Genomic DNA, 27,824 nt, shown 5'->3' with positions numbered 1-27,824 from the left:
GCTTTGTCTCTTTCAAATGCCTTTATAATGTGAGAAATGAATAGACTGAATTGAAACCATCTGCATCGCAGGATGGGGTGCACCGTTTTGGTAAAAGACACCCCTTTACATTTGTTAACATTTGGGGGAAGGGAAATCAATATAATTCTAAGATCAGTTCCTAAATTCACCTGATCAGCAAGTTTGTTTGTGTATTCCTATAAAAATAAATAATATAGGTCAATAGCAAAATGGAAGATGGCGGAAGAGTGTGAGAGGAGACACCCAAATCAGAACCAATGCCATGGCCCTCATAGAGGCAAGGGTCCACTTTCAGGCCCTGCGTGAGTAAGCCATAAATCAAAAAACTCAGGTCACACAGCACAACAGTTCTTTGGCAATACCCTATTAATTCAGTTTTGAGAAAAAGTACCCCAAAGTTGTAAATACAGCTAAAAGATTTCTGGATGACTTTTTTGGAAGACATATTCAAGTGTTGTCTAATAGCCACCTGCTTCACTAGGGCCTTCCTCCTTGAAGTATGGAGCTGGTACCAGCAGCATCAGCTTCACTGGGGACATGCTGGAAATGCAAACTCTCAGGTCCCACACCAGAGCTGACGGATGGGTTTTCCAGGTTAGAGTATGCACTTAGAAGCTTGAAAGGCACTGATCTCAGGGATATAACCTTTGTCTGACTTCCTATTTACTATTGATTAGGGCCCAGAAACTGTAACATTAGATGTTACCTTGTGAAGATGGATAAATTGCAGTTATTTTTGTTTACTAGATATGCCAATGATTTCAGCCTGGTAGAAAAGATAAGCTCAAGGTTATGGTTTTATTGCACTGTAGGACATGAACTATTTGGCATCTTATTCCAGGATTCTTTCTTTCAGTGACCAGATAGTCACAGTCTCTCAAATTCTTCTTGGAACTAAGTTTACCATCCTGCTTTTTCCTATTTAATGAATTAAATAATCTTTGACACATGCTCAGTGCATTTGTATGGGAGTCATATTTTTGACTGTTTAAAATTATAACTCAAAGCCAGTCACCTCTCAACTGCAAAAAGATGATTATCCCTAGTGAACATTGCAGTAGCCATCTTTTCTGAGGAAAAATATTAGATTGTCTGGCAAACAGTAATTGAGAACATGCAATGTGATACGAAAATGAATCCAGTTTGGGCTTGTTCCTCAAAGATGGTCTAGTCTAATGCATAATCTAACTTTAGATCCAAGGACTGGTGGCCGAGAGCCTATAGCTCTATTTCAGCTTGCAGACATGTTTTACAGCCACAGAAGGTTCTGTTTTAATTTTTTAATTGAAAGGCTCTTCAGAGTGATAGGTATACTCCAGTTCTCCACAGGCTCCAATACTTCTTATTGTCTTATTTCAAGCTGCTCCACACATATTTGCTATTACCTGGCCCCTGAAGGCATTTAAGTTTACAACCCCTAAAGTAGACACTAATCCACTTAAAGCAGCACTGCAGGGAGAAGTAGCTGGTCTTGAAATCATAGCACATGCCAGACAGCCCTTATTGAGGAGATTTTTTCCTATCTATCACATACAGATCCTAGACAGCAATGATGAGTATGGAAAGAGTACAGCTGCCAAACCAGTAGTCTTTTTCTTTATCTGCCAGAGGGCAAATTATTTACATGTATCACAATGCATTGGAAATGCATTTACCAAGTATCATCATCACTTTCTTCAGATACAAAAGAGTTTCCTTTAAATGGTTCTCAGGACATAGAAACCATTTTCTACATAAACCAGCACAGATAGCGCCATTCTCAAAACTGAATATTATTAAAATGTCAAAGTAAATATCCTACAGAAACATAGCAAGGTGATGCAGTAGCTACAGGCAATACCCTGGTCCCTCTGAAATCAGAGCAGAAGTTCAAAAGCAGCTTTGGACAAAACAGAGTTGGTGATGCCAATTAGTCCTAGTGGATGCTGTTTTCTTCTTCAGACAGATTTGTTGACAGTACATCACAGAAAGATGTTAAGTGTCTGCAGTCACTAGATAAGACTCTCTTCTTCATAAGTGCTTAAAGTCACTAAACAAGGAAAAACAGGCACTATATAAACAGAGTCATTAATAATATAAATCTCACCAAGAGTAAAAGAATAATATGGCCTGTCTCAGTGTTCTGCTTAAATAGTGACTTCTGTGGTTTTCCATTTGTCCTCTCTATGGATTTTTCTCCTTTGGTGCCTCTCATCTCTAATTTTCCTCCCGTACTTCTTCAGGGGACTTAATGCAAACAGCTCTTAGGAAATCAGCTAATAATACCTCCATTTCTCATCTGGACAGCTAAAAGGCCTAGCTAACCCCTGCTAGCCTCCCACCATGGAAATTTCTACCCCTATCAACAAGGCCTTACTTCTTAACTTCTTAGTTCCAAATGGGTTACTAAATTGGGTTTCTCTAGGGGGTGAGGGGTATATGGGAACCTCTTATATTTTTGGAATGTAACATTAAAAAATAATAATAAAGAGATCGTAGGGAAAGAATAAAATAAAATAAATTGGGTTTCTAGTTTCAGTATAAGGCTTGAGGGAAGTTAGTGGGCATGTTATTCAACAGTTACTTATTCTAGGATTTACTTTGAGATTGCCTGGCTGGAATCTAACCATGCTTTCTTTCAAGAGTATCTTCTGGCAATTCTTCACTCACTTTGTTTTTAACTGAGGGATCAGATGTAGATTTAGAAGTCAATTGCAGTTTTAGTATCATTTCAGGAAAAATTTCCTCCTTCCAGGCTGTCTACACCACATGGAGGAAGCTTGTCAAATTTCTCTTTGGTTTGCAGTAAACTTTTCCAAGGAAAAAGGTGGTTAAAAAAAAAAAAAGAGAAAAGAATTGGAACTGCATGGCTTGTGGGAGACAGAAAGTCAAAGGGAATTAGGGTAATATCATGCAATATGGGAAAGAGAGAAAAGAGTAGACCAGGCAAAACCATGATTGAGACTACTCTCCTCCCACCCCAAACTGTCCACAGCATTTCAAAAAGACTCAAAATCTTTTGCTTTAAAGTCTTTTGCAAATGTATGCTCTTCTTTTCTTTATTAGAGAAGTTGTGAGTTTACAGAAAAATCATGCATAAAATAAAGGATTCCCATATACCATCCTATTATTAACACCATGCATTGGCATGAAACATATTTACAAGTGATGAAACCACATTTTTGTAACTACACTATTAACTATAGTTCATGGTTTAACTTAGGATTCACTGTGTAGTGCAGTTCTGTGGAGTTTTTTTATTGTTACCATATATTCAACCTAACATTTCCCCTTTTAACCACATTCAGATATATATTTCAGTGCTGTCAAACCCACTGCAAGCTTCCCAGTTGGGTTGGCTTCTTTGGTGGATACTTTATCCTCCCTTGTTTGTCACCAATTATTTCCTATATATAAAAACACCTCTCTGCTGGCTCCCTGCTCCTGATTCTGCATCCCAGATTCCAACACTGAACTCAGAGTTCACTCACACACATATGGAAGATTCACTCCTCCCATATATCTGCTTCTGTATACCAATTGAAAATGATACTTAGACTGGTTTTTCTGTATTTTTGTGTACTAGATTGAGAGTGCCTTAAAGCAAGAAAGAGTTCCTTTGTATTTTACCTGCCTCTAACTCATGGTACCTAGGATTCCTTATCCACTTAGAGAATTTCTATTGACTTGAATTGGCTTTTGCTGAAAAGCAGGTAGAGTCAAGAAAAGGACAATGAAAAGAGAGTGAGAGAGAGAGAACATGATTAATGTCCTAATGATCTCTCACAGATGGGAGTGTTTTTAGCCATTGGAGAGAGGGCAGTCCAAGGCCAAGGGTACTGATGCCATGCTAAGGAATGTATGCTCCCAAAGAACACTTACTCATCCTAAAAATTTGCAGGCCCTAGAAAAATAGGTTGCAAGATACAACTACTAGTTTCTTTCTTGTGATTGTTAAAACAGAAACAAAAGTGCGGTAGGCTGAATAAAGGCCCCCCAGAGATGTCCACACCCTAATCCCCAGAACTTGTGAAGATGGTGACTTACTGGCTACATGGCAAAAGGGACTTTGCAGAAGTCCCTGAGGGTATGGACCTTGAAAGAGGAGAATATCCTGAGTTATTCAGGTGGGCCCGATCGAATCATGAGTCCTTAAGAGTGAAGACCCTTTCCCAGCTACAGCCCAGTGAAAGAGAGATGTGAGAACAGAAGAAAGTCAGAGAGAAGCAATGTTCCTGGCTTTCGAGAAGGCAGAAGGAGGCCACGCGCCTTGGACCGCGAAAGGCTGGGAAAGAGATTCTCCCCTAGAGCCTCCAGAAGGAGCACAGGCACCACCTTGACATTAATTACCTGAGGGAGCCCATGTCAGACATCTCACCGACAGAACTGTAAGGTTGTATAATTTGTTTTGTTTCAAGCCACTGTGTTTGTGGTAATTTGTTACAGGAACAAAAGAAAACGAATACAAAAGGCCATCCTTGGCTTCCGGCTGGCCCACCAGACTGGGGAGCCAGGCATTCCCTGCTGACACTTCCCCACCAAACCAGAGAGATGTTTTATTCTGACAGAATCTATCTCCCTCACTCTCCCGTCCCGCTCCTCCACTGGCTGACTTCCTCCCATCTTTCAAGACTCAGCACAAACTTTACCTCCTCTGAAAATCTTAGTTTTATATGGAGAGATGATAAATTTCTGAACAATGACAACCATGTCACATTCTTTGTAAACGTCAATTTGAATGACGGAATTAATTAACCATTTGTTGGAGTGTAAAAATAAGATACAATGAAACTGCTTTGTCATTGTTTTTAAGAAAATAATAGGAGCATTCAGTAGGATTCACCTATATTCCAATCAATAAACTCCTACCTTGTTCCTTCTCTTCCTCTTTTTGGGCACACACAAACATATATGCAAACACACACACAGGGTCAGTTCCACACAGAGCCTGGCAGAGTTGAATCCCAAACTGTGGCCATTCAGGGTCATCCAAATAAGCAACACATTTATCCCTGATCAAGAATATGAACCATAGGAGGCCAAAAACTGAAACCAGAAGACTTCAAGGGAAATCTGAAAGGCATGGAAAAGTTTCCCCAACCTGAGGTTTAAAGCCAAGGCCAAGGTTTGAGACCTAGCTAACAGAACACATGGAGTAATGGCTTTAAAATATGTCCACAAATTCTCTGACACCCCTATCTCCAAAAGATGCAGCATCATTCCCCTCCCTTTGAACGGGGGCTGGACTTAGTGAGTCCCTTCTAATGAATAGAACATGATCAAAGTGAACAGTATAAGAGCAAGTCACAAAAGGCAGCCCAGCTTCCCCCCTGCTCTCTCTCTCTCTCATTACTTGTTCTGGAGGAAGCTAATGGCCATCTCATGAGGACACTCAAACAGCCCTATGGAGAGGCCCACCTGGCAAGGAACTGCGGCCCCCTGCCAATAGCCGCATAACGGCATCATCTTGGAAGCAATTCTCCAAGCTTTCAGGCAGCTGCAGTCCCCGCCAACATCCTGAGTGAGCCAGAGCCCTCAGTGAAGTTGCTCCTGAATTCCTGACCCACAGAAAGTATGAGATAATAAATGCTTCTCGATTTAAGCCACTAAGTTTTTTGGGTAATTTGTTATGCAGCAATGGATAACTCCCTGGGGCAGAGGTTATAAATTGGCAGTCAAGAGCTAGACTCAGTCTGTAAACATATTTTCTTTAACTCATACAGTGGTGGCTGTTACTTTTTTTTAATGAGCCAAAATGTTAAAATCATTAATTTGCTTAGAAATCTAGATTACCAGCATCTCTTGAAGATCTGGCAGCACAGGCCCTGCATTTGCCATCATCGTCTGCTGTAAAAGAGGCGTACGCTCTTGCGGGTTCACCAAAGGCCCCCTGGCCCCAAATGATGCCCATACTGACACCAGGAGGCAGTTGCTATTTAGACAGCTTTTGCACCGCTGTTCCTTTTTTAATAGAACCTGTTTCTCAGTTACCACATCTACTGAAGTGAGAAACAGAAGACATACTGAAAGGATTGTGTGTTCTAAGAAATATAGGGGAAAAATTATTTCTTGGTAAAAGTGAAGACTATTCCTATGGTCTATTATAATATGCCAACAATGTGTATCTGTGTCAAATATATACAACTTAAGGTAACATTTTTCTTCCCCTTGTGGCTTTGCTCATTTAGACTGAATGGCCCCTGTAGGTACGTAAGTTTGCTAAGTCTGTTCCTGGGCTTGAAATATGGCTATAGCAAGGCATTTGTACTTACTAAGGCTAGCTCCTCTGCATCTTAAAGGTAGCACCCATCTTTAAGCCTTTCCTCTCATATTGTTTGTTTTGAGAAGAATTTTGCTGTGAGTGAGCATAACACCTATTATAGTTTTAACTGACTTTTTACTCATTATAATTGCTCAGCCTGAGTTGCTTATTGCTGGCTCAAACTATGTCTGACCATAACCATCTTGACTAATCAAAGAGATAGTTCCAGGTACAACATCTACTTTACCATAAATTTGTACCTTCTTCTATTACTTATATTTCTTTTTTTTTTTTCTTTTTTTTTTTATTGACTTTGTAATAATATTACATTAAAAATATATATGTGAGGTCCCATTCAACCCCACCCCCCCACCCCCCCTCTCCCCCCCCCCCAACAACACTCGTTCCCATCATCATGACACATCCATTGGATTTGGTAAGTACATCTTTGGGCACCTCTGCACCTCATAGATAATGGTCCACGTCATGGCCCATACTCTCCTCCATTCCATCCAGTGGGCCCTGTGAGGATTTACAATGTCCGGTGATCACCTCTGAAGCACCATCCAGGGCAGCTCCATGTCCCAAAGACGCCTCCACTCTCATCTCTTCCTGCCTTTCCCCATACCCATCGTCCACCATGTCCACTTTTCCCAATCCAATGCCACCTCTTCTATGTGGACATTGGATTGGTTGTGTCCATTGCACCTCTATGTCAAGAGGAGGCTCAGATTCCACATGGATGCTGGATGCAATCCTCCCATTTTCAGTTGTAATCACTCTAGGCTCCATGGTGTGGTGGTTGTCCTTCTTCAACTCCATCTTAGCTGAGTGTGGTAAGTCCAATAGATCAGATTGTAGGTGCTGGAGTCTGTTGAGGCTCAGGACCTGGCTATCACATTGTCAGTCCAGAGATTCAAATCCCCTAAATATATCTTAAACCCCAACATTAACTGCACCTCCAGCACATTAGCATGAAAGTCTTATGAAGGGAGATCCCATCTGAGTCCAGATTCATCACACATAAACACCATTTCCAAAGAGGGGCCATCTGCCCTGGTAGTTAACCCCATCGGCCATGACCATAACTCCCATGGGTCTCTTTAGCCCTCAAAGGAACCAATATCTGGGGGTTGTATCTGCTTTATCTGTCTCTCTGACTCTGCTCAGTTGTGCATGAGGGCAATCCTTCTGCCAGCCTCCAGACTCTTTTTTAGAAACTCGTAGCCATATAAACTCATTTCTCCTTTCCATTTCCCCCTTACTTTAGGTCAAACAGCATTTTAAAGTCATGGTATTTTATGTAGACATGGATATTCTGCTGATCCGCATTGAACCTTCCGTATAAGGTCATTTTCCAGTTGCATCATCAGTTGGTAGTTGATAGTGGTCCCTCGTTGCCAGGGAGGCTCATCCCCGGGTGTCATGTCCCACGCTGGGGGGGACTATTACTTATATTTCTAGGAAATAAATGGTGGACTGGAATGGCCAAACTACAGCCCACAGGCCAATACTGTCCACCACCAGTGTTTGTAAATAAAGTTTTATTGGAACACAGTCACACTTATTTATGGATTGTCTACAGCCTTTCACACTACAATGGCTGAACTGAGTAGTTGCAACAGAAATGACTCACAAGCCTAAAATATTTACTATCTAGCCCCTTAACTAACCCCTGAACTAGAAAGATAAAATATAAATGTCTTGGTGATTAAATAGCCAAGAACACATGGAGCTTCGAAAAACATAACATAGGAAGCAGTAAAATCACTGTACTCTCCCCAAAGTGTTTGCATTATGATTCACAGTTGATAACTCTGAAGCTTTCTTCACCTTACAAATGAACTTAAATAAAACATTCTTTTACATTGATAGGGTAAAGGACTTACTGTGGCTAATTTCTGAACATCTTCATCTGATGCTCCCAGAGACGCCAGGCCTATTTCTTGTGAAAATTGAGCAAATTTAGGATCCGCAAGTAGTGGAACATGTCCCAGGAGTTCATGGCACGTGTCTCTGAGAAGGACATTACAAAGGAACATTATAAAAGAGTTTTTAAACTACCACTGGTAGAACAAATCATAAAAGCCTGAATGTAACCTATAATTAATTACTGTTACCATATTTCATCAATTCTAAAATTCTTTTACCGTATTTTAACATCTCTGTAATCCAGATGCATCTTATAATCAATGGCATCTTAAATTATATGATATATACTCTTAATAAAATAATAGCAAGGGGAGCAGATGTAGCTCAAGTGGCTGAGCACCTGATCCCTGCGTACAAAGTCCCAGGTTCATCAATCTCTCATACTTCCTAAAAACAAAACAAAAAGACAAATGGGAAAAAAACCCAACTCTCATTGGGGAGTGGATATAGCTCAGTGGTTGAGCACCTGTTTCCATGTATGAGTGTTTCCTCAGTACCTCCTAAAGAAAATTATAATAAAAGCAACTAAAATTTTCAAGTCCTTACCATATATCAAGCATATGGTAAGTATTTAATTATATGCATTATCTCATTTAATCCTCAAAGCAACCTTAGAGAATGAGAATAACTTATTGTACAAGAGCTTATAGATGAGGGATGAGCAAACCACAGCCTGAAAGCTAAATATGGCCCACTGCCTATTTTAATAAGGTTATTAAAACACAGATATGCTCAATCAGGTATTGTCTATGGCTGCTTTCAAGCTACAATGACAGAATTAAGTAGATATAACAAAATATATGGCCCACAAAATCTAAAATATTTACTAACTGTCCCTTTACAGAAAAAACTTTCCAACTCTTGCTCTAGAAAGTAATGAAGCCAAAATTTAAATATAGTTTGTCATGACTTCTAAACTCTTAAGCCTTAACCTGCACTGCATCCCATGTTTTACTTCACCAATGGGAAAAGCAGAGGATTGTGTTGTCATCATCAAAGTGACTTTCTCTACAGACAATGTAACTGTTTTAACACAGGTCTGTGCGTTGGAAGATCTTCCCAGTCCTCCTCTCTGGTCAGCCTGAACTAGCAGATAATAATAGCACCTCGTAACCTCTCTTATTTGCCTGTGCTTCCCTCTGGAACTGGATGCCCAGCCACTGCACTGGTATGTGTGACAACAAAACAAAGCAGAAGCTTCTCATTCATGGCCATGAAACACAAACTATTCCCTGATACCAAGCTATATTGGAAGAATTCCCCTATGACTCTCTGGGGTAGATCAAGGTACAGCAATGTTTTATTTACTTGCCAAAAAATCTAGTTATCCAGGCAATAACTGAAAGATGTTTTCTGATTTTACCGGTGCTCCTCCGAGTGCATCACTTCAAAGAAGAACTATAATATAAATGCCAGGTGCCACTGCCGTTATGATGAGTATGTGGCAGTTTGGATTGGCTCTATGGTTGAAGCAGTTGCAGTGGTAGTCAAGAGCACAGGATGACACCCATGTAAAACACAGGGCATCACCCAAATGGTAAACCTTGTTCCCAAAATTTCAAACCACATCCCTGACCTTGGCCAACCATTTCATAAATACATCAGGTTGAAAGGGGAGCCAAGTAAGAAGTTGTGGACAGAATACTGAAAGTAACTCCAAACTCATCCCCTGTCAACAGTGTGTCAATAGCTTCACTTTTACATATAAACTGAACTTGTAGGAAAGACCACGTGGTGGTTATTCTCCAGATCACATTACGTAAGGCAGAGAATCAGATTCACTGGTTTTATAGCATAAGGGGAATATAAATGTTATCTAAGACCCTCAGAAGAAAGAAATTAAATACAAAGGAAAAAAATAAAAGCAAGAAGGAAAGATAACATATACTGAGTCCTTATTTACTGTACGAAATGTTTTCATATAATATCACTAATTTAATCTCCACTTACATTTGACAAATGGGAAAATGAAAATTCAGTATATTTAATCATCTTTTTTCCAAGGTCACACAGTTAATAAGAGAACAGAGACAAGACTTAAAATCTAATTTCTTTGACTGCAAGTCTATGGTTTTACTGTTCTGTTGTATTAACTTGCAGATGTGGACTAAATGAGAATAGGGGGAGTGGGAAGGAGACACGGCTTAAGCTGAAGGGAGAAAATTTAGCCAAGGTGGTTAGCACAAGGTAAAACGTAATCAGTAGATTCTAAGTCACTTTTTCTGCCACCATGGGGTAATTCAGTGGATGTGAACCCCCCAAATCAATTGAGCAACCTTTTTAAAAAAGTGTCTGGGCCCTAACTAAGATAAATTTAATTAGAATCTCTGGAGAAAGACCAGGGCATGTGTGTGTGTCTGTTTTAGAGCTCTCCATATATATAAAACACAAAACATAGCCAGGGCTGAGAATGAAATGTTATAATTGATGATGCACAGAGCTCTACTTAGCAGGCTTCAACTACTAGAACTTAAAGAAAATTGAATATGATTATGTAATTCTAAGGTGCCCAAGTTTAATGCCACTAAAATTACATCATGATACTGTAGAATCATTAAAAGTGGTAGCATAAGGCAAATAGGCAATTAATAAGGTCGCCATGTCCATTTGGTTCAGTTACAAATCTAATACATTTTTGCTGACAGTGGACTTTATATATTTACCACTGTGATGAGTTTTTTAAAAGGCCATTATGTGGCCCACAATGGAAAATTTTGAAGTGCCCCATTGTATCCCATAATGTAAGTACTAAAGTGCTTCTACTGATCCAGGCAAAAGATATGACAGAAAGAATCCCAGATTAGACCAGACATCAAACTCAGGGTACAAATAAACCAAGTTATCAGAAACTAAAATAGTAACTACAGTGTCCAACATGTTATGAATACTTACTGTGGGCCAGGCCCTGTGATAAGCACTTCTTAACGTTAAAAGAGAACACGGTAGCTCACGGCTTTCCTACCATGTGGTAAGTGGCTGTGGATTCTTGGCGCATCACTGGGCTTATTTCTGAATTTGTTAAATACTCAAAGAAGGCTGATGCAGAAGGCAGTCTTCTATCTATCTACCCAGGCACTAATGAAATCCAACATCTTATAGGTAAAGTGGCAGTTGGAAGTTAAAAAGGAAAGGAGAAGGGAAATACTAAAGATCCCAAGACATTAGGAGTCAATATCCCATAGTAAAAAAAAAAAAAGAAGTTATCACCTATCACCTGGATTTAAAGTTAAGGTATCATTATGAGAAGCCTAGAACTCACTAGCCAATTTAAGAACTTTAACTAGCATTAGGATGATGAGATAATGCAATTACACACAGAGAATAAAGAGATTATAAATTTGAAAGAAAAAAATCAAACAACACAGAAGAGTAAGTTCTATTGTTCATTAAGAATGGAATTCTGAAGCAAGATGTTGAACACAATTATGAATGCAGTGTTAGGTTCTTTGGCCCTGTTGCAAGTAGAATTGATCATGTTCACTAGCAGAAGTATGCCCTCAGCTCCATCTCCATGTAAAGTCCCTGAGAAAGAACTACCCCTTAGATATCCTCAGAACAAAGTACAGGTACAGTGTGACAACAACCTCACTTCTCACGGGGCCAAGGCTTGAAGCACCTCTATTTCAAGACCAGAAACAAGGTCATTATCTTTAATGAATTTGGTGGAATCAGAAGTAAATGCCAAATTGCTCTCTCTCCCAGTGCCTTTGGCCAATGCAAGTGTACAGAAAAGAAACTATACTGTAGTTTAGTTTCTGTAGTGTTTAGAAAAGAAACTGTGCCAAAGAGCAATAAAACATTTTAATGTTACTAATAAAAGCAATTAATTAACATTGAAAACTTCATAGTTTCTTTAGTCTTTATGAGGCTACAACTATTGCCTTATCTCACCACGTCTCTCTTAAAAGATTAAATTATTTGGTTATGAGTGCACATGTTGACAATGCTGCATCCAGTCTCTCCAGGACTTGGAGGCTGAGTTGGTCACCATTCCCACAGGCTGAGAGAGTTTCCAGGCATGCAAATCTGACACAGAGCCTTCTTTCAATCCTTTGTACCAAGTAAGTTCTGTTGGGCTGAAACCATGCTATATACCCTATTTTACAAAGTGCAAATGCCAATGCTACTATGTCTTACATGTAACGTAGTTTGAGGTCCTAATATCGGTCATAATATCCACTGTTGGACCCCTGAGTAATTATGAACAGGTTTCCTGTGTGAGTCTACCACCATTGCTTTATCTCACCAGATCACCCTTAAAAATTCAATTATTTGGCTATAATTGCACCTGTCAGTACATGTTGCCTCCAATCTCTACATCGGCAAACTTCTCTTTTTAACTCACATCCCTTTGATGCATTTTCACCTGAATAATGCTTTTCAGAGAGCTTTTCACCCAAGCTCTCTGTTCACTGGAAATGTGGGACCTTTCAAAACTGTTAACACTGAAAAATATCATGTCTCCTTTTGGGGGAAAAGAAGCTAGGGCTGATATCAGACGCTAAACTTCTGCTCTCTAAATTGGAATCTTCTCTGATAAGCCCTGTTAGGGGAATTCTAAAGCCTGTGGAAATTCAACTACAAAAGGGACTGGGCAAAACGTCTCCAGGGAATTCTTAAATCATTCTGAGAAAGTTGGGTCATTTTGCTGTGGGGAAATAAGAGCCCTGGTTGTTAAGTTCAAATTCAAAATAAGCCTGCCATTTTTCTCCTCTTATCAGTTTTCAAAACCAACTCCTCACGCTGCATGTTGAACAACTTTTTATTTTTGCTGTAAATTAAAGCCTTTAAGAGGCAGTGAGTAAGCATCCAACATTTGCTTCCCATCCCAAATCAGCACATCTGTCTTTTAAACCTTTTTTCTATAGGTTTTGTTTGTTCTAAATGACGCAGAAGCCAACACTTTACTAAATCATAAAGAAAAGAAAAGGAAGATGAGTGGGAGGGGTGGAGAGCTTTCACTGATGAAAAGAAGCAGGAGGATGGAACTGGGAGCCAAAATAGGGTCTTTTTTTTTCAGCTTTCACACAACATTTGGTGGGTAAGTGCAAGTAATCTGGGATAACACACCAGGATGCAGGATGCGTTACAGGGGATGAGTTGGCTTGTTTGTACTGCACTAAGGAGATGATAATGGAAGTTAATTTGGGATTGAAGCAAGTTTTTGGGGGGGAGGTTTTTTTTTCAGTTCATACTTCAGAGTCATAAATACAGAGTTTCTTTCATTTAGAGTTAAAATAGGATACTGTAAAATCTGGCCCAGATAAGATTTTAGGCAGCCCTTATGATCTCACCCTCTTAGATTCCTATCACAGTATAGAGATAAATATATATGTGGCCCTCTTTTTATTAAGCCAGGCAACTGGATGTCACCCTGGAGGAAATCTTCTTTACTTCCCCCCACCTGCAGGAATCATAAGAAAGTCCACTGATGTTACTCTTCTTCACTAGCATTCTTTTGAGGCAGGCAGTTATTATAGTTCTCTTTTTTCAAAATTTAGTTCAAGAAGCATTTATTGTGTGCCTATTATGGAACAAGTACTATGTTAGGAATTGAAGTTTAAAAGTGTGTAAGCCATAGTCCTAAAATAACTCTTAGCAAAATTCACCTCAAGGTTCCATAAATGAGCAAACAGCCAGTACTAACTTTCCTGCTCCAGCAAAGAAAATAGTTTCCAGTCCTCACAAGTACCACAAAAAGGCTGCAAGGGAAACTCTGGTGGTATGTCTCTAGTTCCCCATCATTTCTGAGATATTTCTTATTTCTCGAAGAAATAAGAGATTTTTACCCCTATCTCTTCCTCCTCAAATTCCACTACATATTAAGGAGGCAGCATAACATAATGATTAATAGCTCGCTCTCTCTCTCTCATATTTAGGAGGTACCAGAGATTGAAGCTGGGACCTCATACATGGGAAGCAGGAGCTCAAACACTGAGCTATATCCACCCTTCAATAAGAGTTGTTTTTTGTTTGTTTGTTTTATTTTTAGGAGGTACCAGGGATAGAACCTGGGACCTTGTAAATGGGATGTAGCTCATTCTTTATTTCCAGTGCCAGTATCATGACTTTGGACGAGATCTTGATCTGCTCTTTCCCAGTTGAGTGACCTTAGGGAAATTACCTGACTTCTTTGAACCTTGGAATTCCTGTCTGTAAAACAGTGACAATGCTTCACCTTGTGGGGACTAATGAAATGATCCCAAACAAGCAGAACATGGTGGGGCACATCAAACCCATTTTCTCTTCTCTCTTGTGACAGTTTCTGTAAATAGAATAATTCTCTACAGAGTAGCAAAGAGGTCTAGCAGTCATTACCTCTTCCTTCCCTAAAATTCAATCATTTTGGATTTATTCTTCTGTACTTGCAAATTTAAAATGCAAATATTCCTGAAAAAAATCTCCCAGGTCATTTCAGTCTTCCATGCCTGAAGGTATATAAATGAACTTCTCCCTAACTGCAGCACACTGAGGGAATACAAATTTTGATCCAGGTGTGGATGCTTAAAAGTACTAATTTGCTTTGCAGTTATGGATACCACACAAGGGAGGCAAACCTGGGATGTTAAAAAAAAAAAAGCATCCTGCTTTGAATCTCCAAAAAAAAAAAAAAAGTGAAAAGCAGCAGCTGAAACTTTATCCCCAGTCACTTCTGATAGCCTGAAAGAAGGAAAACAGGGCTACAGCCAGCACTTAGGCAAAATTTGATTTCAAAATACACAGGTTTTAAATAATATATAGGATTTTTTTTTTTTTCTGTTTTATAGACCGTCTATTGTTAGAGCACTTGGAGCTCTAGAGACAAAAAGCTCTGTAAAAAGTCTTAGGGGTTATTTTTGCTTTTAGGCACTTCACAAAACTAGACATAATATTATGATTGAAAACTCGAGAGTCCAGGTCTAGGACTTGGCCTTGTAACTAAGAACATGCTGGAATTTTATGAGGCTTATCAGCCTCCTCTGAATTTAGGAGATGCCAAGCAAGAGTTGGACATATTTGGTATTTACATAAAGCTTTTTTCTCTCCAAAGATCAGAGCAGTATTTCATCATCCCTCACACAGGGAAGTTAAATGGCTTGCCGACAGTCACACCCGGAGCCGACAGTGGGCCCTGGATTTCTTGGCATTCAATCCATTATGTCCTTCTGCCCAATGACGTGAACACAGCAGCCTTCTGGCTGCATTACTAGACTATAGTGAGGTGCTATCCGCTTCTTCTGCCCTGAAATAGGAGATATTGACTCCTGCTAAATGGGCAGGGTTACAGTGGGCCTGTGAAGACCAGAGGCAAGGGTGGGCTTCCACTGGCCAGGGCAGCTGGGAGCTGGACGACCCAATGGGTACCTTCTCAGGGTACTGGCGAAGCACGGTCACCAAATAAAAGTAAGAAAGTCCCACCTTTTACTATCTTATACAAAATTTGTCATTAGAAAACAAAGACAGGAGCTATTAAACTTCAGTATATAATCTTTAGAGTAGGATAGTGCTTAAGCCCATAGATGCTCACATTCTCCCAAAGTTCAAATCCTGGCTCCTCCACATTGCATCTCTGTGACCTTGGGTAAGTCACTTAACTTCTCTGTGCCTCAGTTTCCTCATCTCTAAACTTGAAATAATAACAACTCAAAGTGTTGTTGAGAGCATTAAATGAGTTAATCCATACATAACATTTAAAATACTGTCTGGCACATGAGTCAATACATACATATTTACTATTAATAGTAAAAAAATATTATAATTGCTGTGGCTGTTGTTAAAATTATCCATATCTGTTTTAGGGGATGGAAGGGATGATAATATTTTCAGGACTTAGGGCCTTTAAATTCTTAACTGGTGCTGGATATAGCCCAAACTAAGAGATTCCTAAGATCTAAGATCTTTAGATGGTTGCTAAGATGGGAGTATGAGCTGTGGGTTAAAAAGCAGGAAAGGGAGGCCAGATGGGACCAGCTTTCTGAGAACATGCCATTTTCTGAGAATCACTGGTAGTAACACCGCTCTGCAATCCGGAACAGCAAAAAACGCTAACAGTGTTGCAGAGGGAGCCAGTCGGCTGGGCAGGCAGCTTGGCACCAGGCTCGGGGGTCCTTTGGGAAAGAACAAGTTTAAGCTAAACAGAGCTCCTGGAATGAAGGTTAAATTCTATAAATCTCTGTCTTATCGTCCCTGCTCTGCTGTTAGACTCTGCCCAGACTTGACTTCAGCAAAGCCTGATATTAAAAATACCCATGACGTCCAGGGCTTAAGTCAGACAAGTTCACAGACCCAGAATCTCTCAGATGGGAGCAAGGAGAAAAGGTTGGGAAAGGAAAGAAGATCATATTTTTCTTCTCATTAGAGACCTAGGGAGAAGCGTCTGTTCAGTCAAGAGAAGAGCAGCCAACCTTTCTTATAAATTTGGAAGCCTATGTCTTTACCTGCTGATATTATTACTTAACAAATGAGGATTAATGCCTAAGCCCCAAGAGAAGAATATAAATGACATCGTCCGCCAGTTTTAGAGAGGACTCTGTCCTAATAAGCAAGGACTAAGCATAAAATTCATTTACTTTACTTAGAAACAGATGAAAAACATTGTCAGAAATAATTCACTTTTATTTTTCTTGTAAGATTGAAGCAGAAAGGCAATTATAAGAAAAATCACCCGACTGCAAAGCCTTTTTTAAACTTTAAAACAGATATATTTAAAAATAACATTAACTGCCCCTAAATGTTCAACTGTGAACAAAAAAAGATTTTCCTTAATGCAAATGCATTTAGTTGTATAATGGCAATAAATATTGCAATATTAGTCAGTGCATCATGAATTATTTCCTAATGGTAAAAGTTTGGTCTTTGATTTGAAAAGTGGCACCACCAGGAAACCGCATAAGAAGATATGTCCACATTAGTGTGTGCTGAATGAGAAATCATTCCAACACAGCCTTGAATCTGGGAACTACTTGACTGAATAAGCTTATACCATGCTGTGCCAACTATATTTTTGTACTAGTATGGTAAGCACAACATTTGAAACATAAAATAGAATGAATATTTTTAAATGTTTTCATTCAAACATTAAAAAAAAAAAAAAGAATTTCCAGTGCAAAATTGCTTTATTCCTCTGGCAATAGCTTTTCTGGAACAACAGATATTGTACTGGATTGACCTCAAAGAATGATGTTGAAGAATATACATTTTTACTTAAAATTTCCAGTTGCTTTTCCCCTAGCAGGCCAGGGATGGAGGAGGGGGCAGGGGTGGTTGGGCATGCTATAAATGATGTTAATCAGTGCTCTCAAAATTTTTTCATGTTTCAAACGGCACCTGATATTAAAGCATGAGGCAATTGGCTACTTCTGGTCTCCATTAGAAATCTGGACCAGGATGGTTTGGGCCTATATTGAAGAAGAAACGACAGGATTGTTCTACATATATAGGAACAAAACTTCAGAAAACAGGCTCTTATTTCCCTACCCTCCTTCGTTACCAAGATCTCAATCAGTCCATGTAACTTGTAAGGAAAGCGTGAAGCTTAGCCCTAGGAAAATATGGTATTATTATACTATCTTTCCTACTAAAGACCTCTGTACATCTTAGGTACCACTGACCATAGGAAACAAAGACGAATCTGCAAACTACATACACATGTTCACATGCAAAGTCAATCAGTAAACATCCAACATCCACCTTACACAAAACACATTAAAAGAGTCTGTGGAAACTATGAAGAGTAAACAGTCCCCTAGAAGGAAGTACCCAGGGAAGGCAAGCCAAATGAACTAAAGCTGACATATGGGGAGGGAAAATCCAAAGTATCCCTCTGAGAGCCAGAAACTTGATGTCAGAGACCAGACCAGGCCAAGCCAGGCCAGGGAGTGAGGGGAAGATGCCTCCAACTTCTCTTATGGGGAGGACACCAAGCCACATCAGACACCCACCCATACATCTATCCACATAACACTCTTAAGGACCTGCACCAATGCTTGGCAGAATTTGTTAATCTCAAAGGATTTCTCCTTAATGTAATATTTAAAATACTTCAAATATAAATTTGAATATTTACAGAGTGGCATTATTTTGTAAGGTGGGGCAATGAGCTTTCCTGTCTTTTTGATGAGACTGTATTTAGTTCCAATGGTCTACCATCGCAGTTTCAATGGTGTCTAAAATTCTACCATCAAAGGTCATGATTTTGCCAAAGAGCCTGAATGTGTAAAAATACCTTATGCATGGAAGGGTGTCCTTGAAATCCAAGGATGAGGACACTCCCTGATATAGGGCCACAGCCCTTCCTTAAGGGGAGCTCTAGTACACAGTGCACACCCAGAACTTCAAATAGACCTGCATCCTTCACTTCCCAGGGCTCCTTCACTCTGCCGAGCTCAGGCTGGATTTGGAACTCAGTATATCTCAAACCTGGCACCTCCTGGGATCAGCACCGTTAGCCTCAGCCCACCCCAGCCTGAGTTCTCACTTATATGCCAGGTCTTGGAGAAGCACTCCAACCTCAGCCTGGATCTACTTTTCCTATACTGCCTTTGCCAGTTGAAAAGGTTCCAAGCCCCTGCCTGTGGCATCTTGATTTCCTTAATCCATTGGACTGTTTTCATCTCCAAGGCAGATCCCTGCAGCAATGGTCCTTTAGAAAATGGGACACATATATTTTAGTGCAGAGAATGAGAAACAGGCTGTTTTTTGTGAAGAAAACAGCCACAATGTCAGCCAGAGGTCACCAGGAAGACCCAAAAAGGGAGATGGATGCCACTGACTGTCTACCACCCGCTACACAGTGATGCTTACACCTGGTCTGGCAGTCTATGTTCTGACCCTTATTCATCTATCTGATATCCTGGCCATCACTACCAGGTCCCTTCAATCACTTATTTATTCAACCAAAGTCTGTGAAGCATCTATTACATATCAGGCTCTGTGCTCAAAACTGGGGAGACACAAGTCAATAAAACAGACACATTCACTACCCCCACAGAACTGACATTTCATGCATTTGAAACACCCAATACCAACCCACTGAGAGATGAGCCGCACCTCAAGGATAGGTTCATACAGCCCTTCCCACCTGTCCTGCCTTCACAAGCTGCACCCATATCCAGAAACCATTAGTTCCACCTGTGAAATCCTTCATTCTACTCTACCCATCTGGCCTGCTTCTATGGAAACATAAACTCTGACATCTTCCTAAAAGCCTCCTCTGCCAAAGTAATTAATGGCCCCCTCCCCTCACCACCAACTAACCCCCAAGCAAAGACCCATACCTCATGGCCATATACACAACACAGTGTAGGGGAAAAAAGGCAACTTTAAAACATAATTTTGTAAAAATCATTGAGTCCTTTGAAGAAACCAAAGCTACCAACCACCTCTACCCTAGCCCCCAAATCCCACCCCTATTCTACCCAATAATGATCTTCCACCATAGGGATTCATTCGGAGGTGGGAAGGTTACTGAGCGGTAAGGCTTCTCGAGGAGGGCAGGGAGGAAGGGAGATGCCAGCATGAATGGGGGCTTTTCTAAGAGAAGAGTGGGAATTGTTTATTCATTTACTCATCCATTCAATAAACTGTCACTGAACAACTACTAAGGGCCAGAAGCTGTACAAAATGCTGGGGCTACAAAAATGAAAAGAACACAGTCCCTGGTCTTGAGTTGATTACAGTTTTATGTAGGGGACTGATACATGAATAAATAATTACCATGCAGTGTTATACATGGTAAAACAGAAGTAAAACAAAGCGCTCTGGGGACATTTAACTCTGGAAAAATTTTTGCAGACAAGATCCCAAGTTAGCTCAGTGCTAAGGAATAAAAGGGATTTCACCTGAGCGAGAAGGGTAATCCAGGTGACAGGAAGCACCTGTGCACAGGGAGGGTGGCCTAAACTGCAGGCTTCTGGGGGAGGGAGGGAGCAAGAATGGAGTGGACACATGGAATGCAGGATGGCTGGAACATAGTGTTTCAGAGAGGGTGGGAGGAGAGGTAGAAGAGGTAGTTGGATGAGATATTTTTTCCTGCATGTAACTGGGAACCAACAGAAGTTAAACAAGGAATGCTATACTTGGATTTGTGTTTAAAAAGAAATCAGGGAAGCAGACTTGGCCCAGTGGTTAGGGCGTCCGTCTACCACATATGAGGTCCACGGTTCAAACCCCGGGCCTCCTTGACCCGTGTGCAGCTGGCCCACATGCAATGCTGATGCACGCAAGGAGTGCCGTGCCATGTAGGGGTGTCCCCACGTAGGGGAGCCCCATGCGCAAGGAGTGTGCCCCGTAAGGGGAGCCGCCCAGTGCAAAAGAAAGTTCAGCCTGCCCAGGAATGGCACAGCACACACGGAGAGCTGACACAAGATGACGCAACAAAAAGAAACAGATTACCGTGCCGCTGACAACAACAGAAGCGGACAAAGAAGAAGACGCAGCAAAATAGACACAGAGAACAGACAACTGGGGGTGGGGGGAAAGGGGAAAGAAATTAAAAAAAAAAAAGAAATCAAAGTCCACAGATTGCTTCTAAGAGGAAGGAAGACAGTAATGGGTAGACAGAGCATCCACGTTAATGTGACCTATCAGATATCTTACTCTAGATCAGTGGTTCTCAACAGGGGGTGATGTTGCTCCCCAGGGGACATTTGGCAATGGCCAGAGACATTTTGGGTGATGACAGCTGACAGGGTAGAAGATACTCCTGGCATCAAATGGATAAAAGTCAGGGGTGCTGCTAAACATTCTACAATGCACAGGACAGCTCCCCACAACAAGGAATTATCTGGCTCAAGACGTCAATAGTGCCGAGGTTGAGAAACCCTATTCTAGAACAACATGGGGTGGCGAAAGGGTGCTACATGACACAGCACACCTTGGATGTCCCACAGAAACAGAGATCAGGTTGCTTTCAAGACTTCTCAATTTTTTGTTCTGCCACTGTACACATACATACTGGCTGATGCCCTGTACTCTGCATCTTTTCCTCTTAGGCCAGTGAGTGAGTGAGGGGGAGGGATTTATTGGAATAACCTTGGATTTGACCCAATTGACGTTTTTAAAGGAAATCATTTGCACACTTCAATATTTGATTGGAGACAAAGTTGTTTGCCATCACAGTCGATCAGAGCATGCAGCAATGCAACACTGAATGAATCCCTGCCTCAGGCACTGCTCAGAGGGAGAAAGAGCAATAATATTTTCCTGCTTCTAGCAGAATAACTGACCTCTCAATCCAAGAAAAACACACAGAAAAGCAACTCCTCCCACCAGGAACATCGAAAGTTAGTGATTTGCCAGGACTTTCTCTACCATCTCCAGGATCAGAAAACTTTCCCCAAAGGAACAATCCAATCTGCTGTCACTTTTTAAATTCAAGTTCCATAAAACTGCCCAAGTTTAGAAAGCTCATATTCGTTAAAATGCAAAATTTCAAAACAAGCCAAAGACATGTTTAAAACCTATGCCTTGAAAGATGATACCAAAATACATTCTACCCAGGCTGGCAAGGAAAATGAAATTCTTTTTCAGATAAAGTCTTTTTGCTGCTTTCACTCTCTTTTCTCCCTGCGTCTTCAGGGCTCACCTTTGTCTCATTAGCACTGCTTCCACTACAACAGTTCAGCAATTGAAGGCAGTTATTTGGAAGCAGAGAGTACAAGTACCAAAGACAGTGGCCAAGCTGAATATCACAAATTGGAGAATCTACCCTCTTGGTTTTCAATTGAGGAAATGGGATTTCATTGCCAAGACAATGCCTGTGAAAGTGCTTGGGCAGGAAACAGCACTCACAGGACAGCAGCCCAGAGATTCAGAATATGTGGCTGGGAAGGGACTTAGGACTTTGCAATATGCAAGGATTAAAGAGAGCTTTAAAGAAAATTTTGTCTGCACTGAGTATTTCTGGAAGAATGCCATGGAAACTGGCAGCAGTGGTTGTCTCTGGGGAGCGTTAACTGGGTGTCAAGGGGGCAGCAGAGAGAAAGGAATTTACCTTTCTGAACCACTCACATGTATTGTGTATTCATGAAATAATAATAAAAAATTTAAAAGCAAAGAAATTATATGAGGCCTGCAAAAAATAAAGAGCTTGTAAGTGAATGTTAGCAAACCCTAAGTTTCCATTCTTTGTCTTAGTCTCCTCTTGTCTGCTTAGTCACAGCAGTCATGGAAAAAGAAAACACTCAAATCTATAGTGGGAGCTTAAAATTCACCTCTGAACTCTTGACCCATATTTCCAGCTACCAGGAGCATCTCCATCGAGAAGTCCCACAGGTTCCTCAAAGACAATATGCCCAAAACCCAAAACCTCCTCTTCTCACCACAGCCTGATCCTCCCCCAGCATTCTCAGTCATTATGAGAAATAACTACCTGTTCGGCTTCCCAGTCTAAAATCGTTAGTGTTATGCTAGAGGCCCTCCGCTCTTCTCATCCCCATTAGAGTCAATATGGAGGATATTTTTAATTCCTTCTCTATAATGTTTTCCAAATAGGTGTCCTCTTGTCCTAGCCTGACCTTCCCTAGTTCAACCCCTCACAGTTTTCCTTCACTAGAAGGTGCCCTCCCTGAATGATTTTCCTGCTACCAGTGTCTCCCCATTCTCCACACTTCCCCAACCCCAATCCCAAGTCACCCTTCTCAAATATATTTACCTGATGATGCTTAGGAGCCTTGGATGGCTGCCTACCTATTGCCTACACAATCAATCCCAAACGTCCTCACTTGACAAATCACCATTCACCAGGTTACCTGGAGACGCATTTCAGCCCTAACACATAGCCTGAGCCCTGGCCACTCGGGACAAACAAGTCCTGCTCCTTGAAGCCTCTTGGCACGTCTGCACATCTTTACACGTACCGTTTCCTTGCCTTAGAAAGCCTTCCCTTCCCTTCCACCCTGCCTTGTCCAAAAACAAAATTCCTATTCGCCCTGTCAAACCCTGCTCAGTGGGACCCTTCTCTGAAGAGTCTTCTGGGACTGTCCCTCCTCTGTGCTTCTTTGACACTTTGCACACTCCTGCTTATAGCCCTAACCACATTCTTTCATAATTAGTTAGGTTTATATCTCCCCTGCCAGAATGTGAGCTGCTCTAAAAAGCAGCCACTATATTTTATTCATCTCTGATTCCACTGCACCTCCCTCCTAAGCATCCCACATAAATGTTTGCTGAATGAATTGGCTGAAAGTACTTTGGTAAAAATGTAACACATTATCCCAAAATTTTTATAGAGCTCTGTGGCTAAAATCTCGTTTCTTTGCCCTCTCTCTCTCTGCATACCTATTGGCATGCTATCACAAGTCTCAGGAGGGCCAGTTATTCAAAGGGAACTAACAAAGTGCCTGCTATTTGTAAACAGAGCCATTTGCAAATCCTCTGGGCTAGATTTAGAGATTGCTTTTCAAACTCTGACAAGGCTCCTTTGAGCACTCACTCCACTCTAGGAAGCATTTCTTTTCCAGATGTCTTGAGTCCTAAAAGTAACCTTCGTTTACCCTAAAAACACTTTCAGGAAAGCTGAAAGGAGCTGGAAAACAACGTAGTAACCGTGCAGGACCCACTTGGTCAGTGAACCCTGTGCTCAGCAAGGAAGGGGAGACAGGACTTTGGAGATTTGCTGGAATGCCTGCCCACTTCGACTGCCATCAGCTATTTAACTGCTTGAGCCTCGAAGGTTCTCTACCCTCCAGTGAAGACTGTGGCAGCCCATTAATCATGAGATTATCCAAGTAAAGCAGCATCATAAGCAGAGTGATAAATCCAGTGTCCTGAAGAACAGTGGGTAACAAATTGGGGTAAGAGTAGGGCTAGCTCCTCATTTGAGACCCAAAGACAGCTCAGCTTGCCTGGAGACTCCAGCCTCAGGGACTTCGCACTAGTTCTTCTTGTCTGGAACACTCCTTCCCCAGATGGTTGCCTTCAGCTCAGTCTGCCCTAACTACCCAATCCAAAAAGGCAGCACTCATCATTCTCCAACTTTTCGCTCTGCTTTATTAAATTATCTCGATAGCGCTTAAAACCAACGGACAGCGTATTTCCAATCTATTCATACGCTAACTGTTGTCTCCCCTATTTGTCCAGAAGGACATTTTGTCATGTTCCCAGACAATTGAAGCACACAGTAGTTTCCCAATAAATATTTGTTAAATTAAATATATAAAAAATGCAGAGGCACTCCTCTCAATTTCAGGTAGGATGTAAAAATACAAGTTTAAGATGTTAACAGCCTGTGTGCTTAAATAAAGAGCCTATGGTTAATAAGGGAAGAGAAAGACAGATTTTCTAAAGAAGGAATGATTGATTGTACGAGGGATGGTAAGAGAATGTATGAGAGTTCCAGCAAGATGGCGTCAGCTTAGTTGGTGCTGGAGTTGGTAGGTTCCACCCAAGAGACTTGAATCTTTGGGTTGTCCATGTGCCATCTGGGTCCTGAGCCTCAACAGAGTTGCAGCACTTACTCTTCAGTTCATTGGACTCACCCAGGAAAACTATCAAGGAGATGATGATGGACAACCACCATACCAAGGAACCAATAAAGTCTACAACTGCAAGCAAGAAAGTCCCATCCATCAGCCATATGGGACTGAAGTCCCCTCTCAATTAGAGGTAGAGTGGGCATCACCATCCCAGAATCCTCAGAATTGGAGAATAAAATATGGACTACAGAGGACTCACTGGTATTCTACTATAGACTTAGTGTGATTCTAGCAATGGAAGAGCTTGTATCATTGATGTGGAGGCAGTGGCCACTGGAAGTTCTGAGGGGAGGGAGAGGGAAAACAGTAATATGGGAGCATTTTTGGGTCTTGAGAATTGTTCTGAATGACACTGCAACAACAGATGCTGGCCATTATATATCTTGCCATAACCTACAAAATTGTGTGGGAGAGAGTGTAAAATACAGTGAAAACTATAATCCATGCTTAGCGGCAATGCTCCAAAATGTATTCATCAATTGCAATTAATGTATCACACTAATGAAGGATGTTGTTAGTGTGGGTCATGTAGGGAGCGGGGCATATGGGAATCCCCTATATTTTTATGTAACATTTATGTAATCTAAATTTTTTTTAAATTTTTTTAAAAAAGAGAGAATGTGTGAGATGCAAACTGCATCAGTCTTAAAAGTAGTAGAAAATTTGGTAGATACAGAAGGGGCCAGCACATTTCACGTAGGGAGACCGGACAATTCATATATGATAAGGCCAAATTATTAACACGTGGGCTTCACAGCCTATCACCTTCTCCCCTCTCTTGACTGAGCAGTATAGCATTGTCGCTGAGCTTTTCTCCCCACCTCCCAGGACAGAAAGGATAAAAGTCCTAATTCTCTCAAGGAAAAAGGACAGAGCCAAAGAATCAGAAAACTTATATATGTCTGGAGATGATGTACAGGACAGGAGATGAGTCTAAGAAACTAAAATGGCAGGAAAAGCATTGCACAGAGTTCTGGCTTTAGGGGTAATTAAAAGACAAGTGGAGAGGGAATTAGTAATAGAATTGCTGTGGAGTGTAACCATAAACCTCCTTAACAAATGAGAGGCACAGAGGCCTGGCTGTGCATCATTTCTTACTTTGCCTCTCTGTGCCTTCACATCCTCATGAGAAAATTGAGATGATAACTGAACCAACACCATAAGGCTGTGGTGGAGGATGAAATGAGTTGATCACAGCTGCATATGGCAAGCAGTAATTGCTCAACATGAGTTCACTGTTATTATCCATATTGTTGGCATTTCGGTGCGAGCCCTGATTTTTTTTTAATGCAACATTGTTCTAAAACTGGTCTTCGTGGATCATGGCTTGATGAAATTTACACATCATTTTAGGAACCATGTCACCAAGAGCCTGGCCAACATTGAAGGCTGAGTGTCAGGGATAAAGTTAGAGAGACAAGCCAGACCTAGAAGGCCAGAGACTCTGAATACCCAGCTGAGGAGTCCGCAGTGGCTGCGAGTTGCTGGATATTTTCGATGAGGCCATCATTCTTTCAGGTGAGCAGTGCGGCTCTCACTGGCTAGGGAGGTGAAATTGACTTTGGAGGCAAAAGAGGACCTTAAGTCATTTTCAAGCAATGTAAACACTGATCACTTCACAGTATGATGATGTCCATCCAGCTCAGGCTTGGAATGTGGGTACTCACGGTTCTGGGGTGTAGAGGGGGTCAGAGCCATGCCGGATGTACTGAGTACAGTGGAACACTCTGTAAGCCAGTCCTGCCAGAAAGTCTCGTGGACTCAGGTATCCAGCCACAGGCCTCACTGTGAAGCCGGATCTTTCTAAAGAGGCAACAGAAAGAGTCAATTAAATATTAACTTGTGGAGTGTAAAATGGTACAACCATTGTGAAAAAGAGTTGGTGAAAGTTAAAAAAAAGAATTACTCTATGACCCAGGAATTTCACTTTGAGGTATATACCCAAAAGAATTGAAGACAGGGAATTGAACAGATTTTGTACACCAATGTTACAGCAACATTGTTCACAATTGTCAAAAGGTGGAAGCAACTCAAGTGTCCATCAATAGATGAATGAGTAAACTAAATTTACTATGTGCTTATAATGGAATATTATTCTGCAATAAAAGGAATGAAGTCTGATAGTGCTACTACATGGATGGACCCTGAAGACATTGGGTTGAGTGAAATAAGCCAGGCACAAAAGGACAAATACTGTATGATTTCACTTATTTGAAATATGTAGTATAACCAAATTCCTAGACAGAAAGTAGATTGCCGGGGTCAGGTGCTAAGGCAGGGGAAGTGTTAGGAATGCTTATTGAGTATAGTTTTTCTGTTTCAGGTTATGAAAGTTTTTTTTGTTGTTTTTTTTTTTAAAGATTTATTTATTTATTTAATTTCCCCCCCTCCCCTGGTTGTCTTGTTCTTGGTGTCTATTTGCTGCGTCTTGTTTCTTTGTCCGCTTCTGTTGTAGTCAGCGGCACGGGAAGTGTGGGCGGCGCCATTCCTGGGCAGGCTGCTCTTTCTTTTCACGCTGGGCGGCTTTCCTCACAGGCGCACTCCTTGCGCGTGGGGGTCCCCCACGCGGGGGACACCCTTGCGTGGCACGGCACTCTTTGCGCACATCAGCGCTGCGCATGGCCAGCTCCACATGGGTCAAGGAGGCCCGGGGTTTGAACCGCGGACCTCCCATATGGTAGACGGACGCCCTAACCACTGGGCCAAAGTCCGTTTCCCAGGTTATGAAAGTTTTGGTAATGGATGTTGGTAATACACACATTATAAATAAATTATCACCAGTGAATTGAACACTTGAAAGTGATTAAATGGGAAATTTCGAATTGTATATGTTACCATAATAAAAAGTTAAAAAATTAACCCATGGGAAATTTTATGATTTTGTGTTTTATACATATATATATATATGCAATAAAATTATTATATATATATTAGCCTGACAGCACTTGAGGGCCCAAGGAGGGATTCCTATTATTTATAAGGACATTCTAGAAACAAAGTAATCAAAGTACTAAAACTCTTGACAATTGATTGACATATACTGCTAGCAGCTAGCATGTTTGGGGTTTCCGATTACTAAAATACACTCATGAATGACGGTTTCCAAGGGAATGAAAAATTCATTACAATGGAAAGAAATGTAAAAAAAAATATTTAAGGACATAAATTCTAAGCCA

General features: G+C 41.0%; 1 protein-coding gene across 1 annotated transcript in view; it reads right to left on the bottom strand.

Moving 5' to 3' along the window:
• Nucleotides 1–27,824, bottom strand: part of TPH2 (tryptophan hydroxylase 2) — a 97,052-nt gene that overhangs the window by 35,247 nt on the left and 33,981 nt on the right. The window contains exons 7-8 of the mRNA XM_058309235.2: nt 26,316–26,451; nt 8,152–8,278 (exon numbers count right to left, since the gene is read on the bottom strand). Of these exons, the coding sequence (XP_058165218.1) occupies nt 8,152–8,278; nt 26,316–26,451 (263 nt within the window). The remainder of the gene's footprint in view (nt 1–8,151; nt 8,279–26,315; nt 26,452–27,824) is intronic.

The sequence above is a fragment of the Dasypus novemcinctus genome, chromosome 12, assembly GCF_030445035.2.
Source record: "Dasypus novemcinctus isolate mDasNov1 chromosome 12, mDasNov1.1.hap2, whole genome shotgun sequence".
Lineage (NCBI taxonomy): Eukaryota > Metazoa > Chordata > Mammalia > Cingulata > Dasypodidae > Dasypus > Dasypus novemcinctus.
Note: the sequence above shows the minus strand (reverse complement) of the source record. Positions and strands in the feature narration are given on the sequence as shown.